Below are 9,400 nucleotides of genomic sequence, written 5' to 3' on the forward strand. Positions count from 1 at the left end.
ATTTCTTTGTCACGGCTGCTACTAAAACACTGTATCAGTTCAGTGCTTATTTACGTTGATGTACGGCAATTTATCAGTCAGTGGCTATAGACAGAACACGATGCAAGAATTTCATCAATTCCCATACACAACGATATTAACTGCTCAAAAATGCCATTCACTGTACTAACTAGCAGGTTTGCAGATATGAGATTGTAAATCCAAAACGACGTCACCATGAAATACAGTGTGCAAACCGCAGTTCTCAAATACAGTAGTCATCACAAGCAGTTGTTCTTATTTCATATCTGAATGAAATGGTTCATAAAATTGAACCTTACAAAACCAAAGCTCATACAAAAAAACTTGCATCTGTTTGCTATTAAATGGCTCAGCCGTTCACAGAGAATATTAACTAAATATACATAACATCACCATCATGCATTGTGTAAGTAATAACAGTTTGAACTGATTAACCTCACTTGTAGCTAATTTCTTTCGTAAAACAGTAGTTAACAAGGGACAACTTGAGAGAATGGAAAATACAACACTGAAGAAAACAATGCAGAAAAAAAAAAACCCTCAGATTTTTGTTGGAAAATAAAAGGCAAAAGCACAGATAAAAAATGCAAGACAGCATTACAATAAACAAAGAAATGATTTTTTTCTTTACTTGCATCAAATCACAAGTTTGCATTATTATACATGTAACTATCATCATTTATGAGAATGAATAAGATTATGCATATTCCAGTGCTAATATCATTTTGGCAACATCGCAGTAACTTGAAAGGAATTGCAATTGTCCTGTTTGTCATTGATGGTACAATTGCAGCAATTCTCATTAATGTATTTTGGATAAAGTGAGCTCCAATGTAAGCAATGATAGATTGGACAAATTAAAGAAACATACTGCACAGAATATTCACTGAAGATCACCGACACAAATACGTCCGCTTGGGACTAGCAATCACAGCATCTCTCCTCACTAATGCTAATTCTCGGTAAAAATGAATTTTCACCAATTTCTTTTCTTTTTCTTTTTCTTTTTAAATTTTGTTTGGTAGTCTCTTCACATAAATGGGAACATAGAAAAGTATAGGTGGGACTACACATTGACATTGCATATTCCAATCATTCAATTGTCCCACAAAATCTATTATACCGAGATTATCCATACCACAAGTCATGACATTTGAGAATTGTATGTTACCTTTGGCAGGCAGCCGGGCCTCCAGGTAGGACTCAACATTAGCGGGGCCCCGGGCCACTAAACATTGATCTCTGGCCACCTTTTTTTTTCTTCTTTTGGTGGCCAAATCGAGCAGCTAAAATTCAAAATGAATTTGCATATTTCACATCAATATGAGGCACCACATATTGTTTGGGGAGACCAAAATTTCAAATTCAAAGATTTTTATAGTGACAGGGAAAAAGAGTTTACTGGGCTTTGCATCAACAGAACCAAAGGAACGGGACTGACAAAACCACAACCCCCCTCCCCTTCAAAATCTATTAAATTGTATGATAAACCAATAGTACATTGTAGGTATATCATTTTTGAAAGAATCGGGCACCACTAAAATAATTATATCAATATCAATATCACATGCAAAAGGAAAAATTACTGTTCATTTTGAAGTTACCACCATTCATACAAGGTATGGCAGAGCAATGAAGATGAACGAGTTGCCAAGTTGATGCAGCAATTTCTTTTCGTTTATCACAAGGTGAGGTTATTGTTTTCTGAGTGGTAGGTGTGGTAGCAACAGATCCTGGCCAGAAGTAGTGCAGTATTGAACAAAACCCGCCTCTTCCAGAGTTGCAAACTTTTAAGAGTTTGGAGTCTCAAGCTGATGGAACATCAATGTTCACAAAACATTAATTAGCAGACACATATTATTTCATAATATTCTTTTTTTTTTCTCTGTACTTAATAACAGATCTTGACACAAAGACTCTTTTTAGGGGGCTTGGCTATTATTCTACAAGGATAAATTTGCTTTCTCCATACAATCACATTACACTCCAAGTCCTGAGCATACAAATCTATTCTTTTTCCTCCTTTCCTAGCCTGCTACAGTGAATTCTATTGACAAACGTCAGGTGCAGATGAACGGTTGTTATAATATATAACATACGCCGTATAAATATATCATTGTAAGGGTCGTATGGTAATGAGCCAATGCACATACTTTCTTTTTTTTCTCCTTTTCTTTTTTTTTTAAATCCGCAGCATGCCAAGATAACTTTCAGCACTCTCATAAATTTTAGCGCGAGTGCATCGAGTACGTCATCCAATGACAACGTAAAAAGTCTCTATGTACATATGTTTGCAAGCAAGCGAGGGCGCTGTGAAGGGTGTGACATAAGATACTACACTGGCATGGCACTATTGACCGTAGCTAGTGATGATGCACTGATTGGCGAGGGGCGCTACGCAAACATTGTCGGTCTTCCCCGTCAATGTCCGCTCCCGGCCGCGTCGCTGTGTCATCTCGTGTAGTCGTCCGCCGGCACCGAGTAAACCTCGTACGGCTCGGACCTCATGATGTCCAGTTTTTGATTGGCGCCCTCTTCCAAAACCTTGCGTCTGTCGTGTCGAGAAAAAGGTGGTCAAAAACAAAAACAAAAACAAGAGTGAAACCATTCCAAAGAGAGAGAATGTGAGGACAATTGGTTGACACCGAGTGTAAAAGTTCCAAGAAAAAAAGGAAAAAATTGGGAAACATCAACTTTTAAACTTTATTTATTAAGCATCACATATTGATAAAATTTTTCTCATTCTATTCATTTGTTTTCAGGCTTTTTTCTATTAGTCGAGTCTAAGACAGAATATCACTAGGATGTGCAACCCAACAGTCAATTTTACAACACCACATTTTGTGAATTATTATTGAGTTTGGTAAAAACCAAAATAATGTAGAAAAAAAATTCTGTCTTTTTCAAGCTTCTGACATAGGGCCCTGTGCCAAAGTTCACATCCTAAGAATGTACCTGTAGACCCTATGTCCATTGCATGCATGGTACGATGTGCAACACAGAAACAAACATGAAATACAATAGATGGAACCAGTCATACGAGGTAAATTCTTGTCTTCCAACATCAATTCACTGCACCGGCATGACTGCTGACTTATCAATTTAATTTAGGTTTCAATGCATGTATTCTTTTATACTACAGACTAATGCTTCTGTAGAATGCAAACATAATTACTACAGTGGACTCCTGTTATAATGATGTCCTTGGAACAGGCAGTTTTCTATCGTTATATCGAAATTTCATCATAACCGAACGAATACACAATAATAAACGTAGATTGGATAATTTTGCGGCCTCAATTTTTAACTTTGTTGTATAAACCGGAATTTCGTTATAACCATTTTTGTTATTACAGCAGTGCACTGTATGGAAAATAATTAGCACATGGAAGAAAAATGTTGGTGGCGTCCGGAGATCCACTCACCGTTTCGACCTCTTGTCGTGCTGCCGCTCGTCGTCCGACTCGTTGCCGCTGCTGTCGCGGCCGCTCCCGCAGGAGGAGCAGGCGCTGTCGTCGCTTGAGCTAGAGCTGGAGCTGTCCGAGGAGCTGTCCGACTGGAGACCGCTGGGCTTGGTCAGGTCCACCTTATTGGCCATGGCCGCCACCTCAGGCCACTCCCTCTGGGTGTGGCCCGGGAGGGGTTGGGAGAGATAGGAGGGTGGGGCATATAGAGAATGGTTATTGAAGGGATGCATCAGGACTGCTTTTTTTTTTTTCTGTCGTCCTTTCAAATTTTTTCCTTGCAATATTTGCCTAGCAAGTTAGCTTGGAAATGTGTTATTCCATGTTGTCGTAGTTGTTGTTGTTGTTTTTTTTTTTGGGGGGGGGGGGTGCATCTACAGCTATCACACATACAGGGTGGGGCCTCTGATGTGGATGAGATTACTAGAGGTGCAAAAAAGGAGGAATGTACTATTGGAGAATGATGACAGTACATGTAAATTGTAGGAAATATTGGATTTCTTTAGCTTGTTTTGGGTCATCCTTTAGCTTTCCAATATAAATGTTTTATAGCTTTACATCACTGGTCTTTGTAAATGAAGGTGGCATCGACCATCATACAGTCGAATAGCACCCCCTTGAGTCTCACGTCCAATCTTAATCCGTTGAGTACAGGCTGATTTTTCTACAACACGCATTTCCCATAGACATTTGCCCGAGTATACTCCGGACTCGTCTTCAACGGATTAATACCATGCAGAAACAATTGATCAAATCTAATCAAATTAATGCAAGAGCCTCCATGTGTTCTGATCGTGACTCTCACCTCGAGGGCTTTGTACCACTTTCTGGACAGCTTCGGCCGTCCCCTGACCGTCTTGTGCCAGACCGTCGGGAAGTTGGTCCGGCTGCAGAAGTTCTGGGTGACGGCGATAGTGGTGTCCATGTTGAGGACCACGTGCCACCAGCCGCCAGGAACGAAGACCGTCTCGCCAGGCCCCTGGAGAATCTCAATCTGGGATGGACCAAGGGAAGAATGAAAAGAAAATCTGAATGAATGAATGAAAGAGTGAATACAGTGATTAATTACTGAATGAATGTACGGTGTACATTGTATGAATGAGTGAATGAATCAAGAAATGAATGACTGAATAATTCTATGAAAGAAGAATGAATAAATGAATGAGTGACAAAGTAGTGGAGCAAATGAATGAATAAATTACAATATCACTGAGTGACTGACTGTATTAATCAATGATCTAATCAATTAATGAATGAATTGATCAGCGAGTCAATGGGTAAACAATTATAGAAGAAATAAATGAGTGAATGAATGAAAGAATGAATGAATGAATGAATGAATGAATGAATGAATGAATGAATGAATGAATGAATGGAAAATGACTGAAGGAGCATACTGGTAAGCATCAACCACTGATGCCAACCTTGTATTATTGCAGTCTTCTGAGGACTGAAAAGGCATTTTTTGGGGTGAAAAAACAGTATTATTACCTTTCCTGTAAAAACATGTGCAGTAATAAAATTTTCTGATAAACAGTATTTTCCATAAAACCAGCAGCATTTTTGGCAAGAACAGTACAAAATGCTGCAAAAAATGAAACAGTTGGCATCTATGTAATCTACTGGGCATACGTAGTATAAATTTGAGGAAAAACAGTACTATTCATGAAACATGTGGGTTTTGGCCAAATACCAATACAAGATATAATAACAAAAAAGGTACAGGTTGCCGTCACGGTGGCTGATAGGCAAGGACTAGAAATCATCTTCCACTGAAGAAGGCTGCAAAGGTCAAAGATTGAAACCTTCTTGTCCATCCTCCGACTCTCACTCACCGGTTTGAACTCTTGTGGCCAGCCGGGGTCCTGCGTTCTGGGGTAGACGTGGGTGAACCACATGATGGCCTCGTCACGCTGCTTTCCGCCGTCGTTGGGCGTCGGCTTCACGAGCTCGCGGGGCGTCTGGGTCGGAAACATGCACCACCTGGCAAAAGTAGAAGGGATTTCGATGCAGATGTTAAAATTGAGAGGAAAGTCTGTGTCCCAATTTCTAGACTAAAAAGTGTGTGTTTGCTACAACCCTACCAAGCTCGATGAGATGTATGAATCATGATGGTGACGATGATGGTGATGACAATGATTCTAGTGGTGAGAATAGACGAGGAATATGAAGATGAAGATGGCAGTGATGATGATGATGGTAGTAGTGATAATGACGGTAATGATGATGGTGGTAGTGATGATGATAATGATGGGAGGTAGTGATGATGATGATGGTAGTAGTGATAATGACGGTAATGATGATGGTAGTAGTGATAATGACGGTAATGATGATGGTGGTAGTGATGATGATAATGATGGGAGGTAGTGATGATGATGATGGTAGTAGTGATAATGACAGTAATGATGATGGTAGTAGTGATAATGACGGTAATGATGACGGTGGTAGTGATGACGATAATGATGGGAGGTAGTGATGATGATGGTTATGATGATGGCAGTGATGATGATGATGGTAGTAGTGATAATGACGGTAATGATGATGGTGGTAGTGATGATGATAATGATGGGAGGTAGTGATGATGATGGTTATGATGATGGCAGTGATGATGATGATGGTAGTAGTGATAATGACGGTAATGATGATGGCGGTAGTGATGATGATAATGATGGGAGGTAGTGATGATGATGATGGTAGTAGTGATAATGACGGTAATGATGATGGTAGTAGTGATAATGACGGTAATGATGACGGTGGTAGTGATGATGATAATGATGGGAGGTAGTGATGATGATGGTTATGATGATGGCAGTGATGATGATGATGGTAGTAGTGATAATGACGGTAATGATGATGGCGGTAGTGATGATGACGGTAATGATGACGGTGGTAGTGATGATGATAATGATGGGAGGTAGTGATGATGATGGTTATGATGATGGCAGTGATGATGATGATGGTAGTAGTGATAATGACGGTGATAATGATGGTGGTAGTGATGATGATAATGATGGAGGTAATGATGATGATGGTAATAACAGTGATGGTACTGATGATGATGATGACAAGGATGATGGTGATGGTAGTAGTGAAGATGACGATGGTTGTGGTAGTGATGGTGATGACGATGATGACGGTGGTAGCGATGATATTGATGATGGCTGTGGTGATGATGACAACCAAAGTGATCATGATGATACCCTTTGCATGCTATCTTAAAACGACTTGCTGGACCACGATGCAATGACATGCAACCTCAAGGGACTTTGCAGACAATTGAACCAGCACAAAATAAATTGCACTCTTTAAGTAGTGAACCTCCACCTGAGTCACGTCATTAAAAAAGTTAGTGACATCTTGTCTTAAATTGCTATATCAGTTGATACAGGCAAATGGACAGATGACAAGAAACATATATTATAATGTCTCAGGCACCCTTCGGGGCGGAGCCATGAAAAGAGATATGGGCGGAGCTTGGTGAGACTGACCTCTTGTGACCTCTGACGAGGGCGTTCCATGCACTGGTCCCTAGGGGGTCGATGTGGATGCCCGTCCCAGAGCGGCCAGGGCCCATAACGAACCAGCGGTAGGGAGGGCGCTTCTCCTCCCCAGCAAACTTGAAGAGGTCATCTTGAAAGAAGTGTGGCACGACGTAGTCCTCCAGAAGTCTCTTCCGCTTTGGATGCTACACAAACAATTGAAAGAAACACAAATAATTATAAGGAAGACACTTCCTCTACGAGATTTAAAAGATTAAAGGAATTATCTATCATCAATCTATCTATCCGTATATTGGCAGAAGAGAGAAAGATGTTGAACAGCTTCACATGGCAGCTCCTTCAAAGAACATGGGTCTGTATGCCACTGTATATCTGAATGTAAATAATTGCTGCTGTCTATGCTACCATACTGAACAGAATACAGCCATCGCATTTGACAACGAAAACCTTTACAATTTCTCCGCGACTCACATCGGCAAAGCTGCTGTCGAAGATGTAGAGCGGGCTGTCGTCACGGTTGTTCTGCATGTATTGCACGTAGTATTTCATTTTCATCTTGACGGAGTAACCCTCGTCATCTTCGCCGCACTTGAAGCGCTGGTTGCGGTATTTCTTCGCCAGCCTCTGTTTGGGAGAACAATCAAACGACAGACGTTAGTGACAAGAGAATGCACAGGAGAGAAGCTACATCCTGGTTGAAAGCTGAGCACCGACAACAGAACAAAGCAAAAATTCCACTTTGTGCTCATGATAAGATTCAGGAAGAGGGAAGCCATACGAACATTGCAGCAAAAGTATTAACCTGTTGAGGACGGGCTAATTTTGCTACAACACACATTTCCTAAAGACCCCTGCCCGAGTACACTTGGGACTCGTCCTCAATGGGTTAACTGAAATCGAAAACAAAAAGAGAAAGTTCACTTGGTTTTTCTTCCAATCCAGTGAAAGCAGCAATGAAATAAGCTTTTCACTCAGGGCAATGGTTAAACAGCCTCACCTCTCTTCCAGTAGTTTGTAAGTAAATATGATAGAAAATGACTATTTCTTCTCTTGTCAATAGTTTTAAAACTATTACCTCATTACCAATGAATCCATAGGGATTAATACCAAGTTCTTGTAATGGGTGAGAAGTTTTGGGTAAAGGATATCGTTTTATTCAAATTCATGACATTCTTCCGTCAAGATGTTTTCATTGCAACTGATTGACAAATTGCCCTACATTGACATCGTTTTTTTTCTTCACAATTTTCTGTTAAAAAAAGAGGAAATGTAGTGAAGATATTCATGCAATGAAATTAGAGACTTGTGAGGTTGTGACATCAGCCAATCAGAATTGAGTACTCAGACACTTAATGCTTGGTTTTCTGACTTGTTTTTATGATCATAACATAGAAATACAACATGGCTTTAAACAAGGTGCCTAATCAGTGTGTAATAGCTATGACATACATATGATAGGAGACATACATATGATAGGAGACATACTGTAAAACATGATACATATTTTTTTTGCATCACGAAATTTTCGCGAAGTGGAGCCGACGGTCTTTTTTGTGGCATGAAATTTTCATGAATTGCCACTGGCATTCAATGCATACAGGACAAGAACATTCACATGTATGCATTTTAATTTCGGGAATCTTGGCGCTCGCAAAATTTGCGAAATTAAAATGCATGTGAACATTCCTCGTTTTACAGTACTCTGCGGTGAATCGAGTATATTCCCCTTCACTAAGCGGATTTAAAGATATAGTGTACCCACCCTGACTGTCCATTTTTTCTGGGCCTGCCATGTGTCCTGGTCGCGGAGGATCACGCACGGTTTTCCCGGCCTCTCATACAGCTCGATGAACTCGTCTGTCGTGATGGCGTTCACGTCCACGCGGTCGATGTTGTCCTTGGTTCGCACGGTGTCGAGGTCCACCTTCAGCTCCTCGTAGAAGCTGTAGCGCTCCCAGTCAGAGAGGTCGCGCAGTTCTGCAGCAAACAATTTACAGTAAATGGTCAGTCATGTGATTAGAAGTCGACCAATCAGATACAGCAAGTATCGCTTCTACATTGTAGGTATTGGATGAAAGGGAATACCGGTAATGAATGATCTATAAATGAATCTCTGATCTGACAACATCATGCTTGTCCATCATTTTTTGGCAAGAAGAAATTAAACAGAGATCTCTTACAAAATTCTAGCTGAAAAATGAGACTGCAAAACCATACCGTTAATGCAATGTACATTGTAGTACAAATACAATTTTGATCTCAGGATGCTAATACATGTAAATATTGCAGATCTATAGGGAAAAAAAAAAGAAAAAAAATGACGCTAGTTGCAGTGACTCTTTTTTATTTTAAAGTTTGCATGCTTAATCATTTGTGTTTTCATATCTTTTGAATTAAGGGCCATTCTAATCTCAC

General features: G+C 40.1%; 1 protein-coding gene across 1 annotated transcript; it reads right to left on the bottom strand.

The window, feature by feature from the left end:
* Nucleotides 1–1,562: 1,562 nt before the first annotated feature.
* Nucleotides 1,563–8,962, bottom strand: LOC139739166 (bifunctional arginine demethylase and lysyl-hydroxylase JMJD6-like; the record flags this gene model as incomplete). The annotated part of the gene is made up of 7 exons (XM_071649779.1): nt 1,563–2,572; nt 3,447–3,643; nt 4,291–4,479; nt 5,321–5,468; nt 6,974–7,170; nt 7,457–7,609; nt 8,748–8,962. Coding segments are annotated over 7 exons (1,199 nt in total), but the record flags the coding sequence as incomplete, so codon positions are not given.
* Nucleotides 8,963–9,400: the final 438 nt, after the last annotated feature.

Source organism: Diadema antillarum, unplaced genomic scaffold, assembly GCF_040938485.1.
Source record: "Diadema antillarum isolate AM-2024a unplaced genomic scaffold, OU_Dant_1.0 seq00000785_RagTag, whole genome shotgun sequence".
Taxonomy (NCBI): domain Eukaryota; kingdom Metazoa; phylum Echinodermata; class Echinoidea; order Diadematoida; family Diadematidae; genus Diadema; species Diadema antillarum.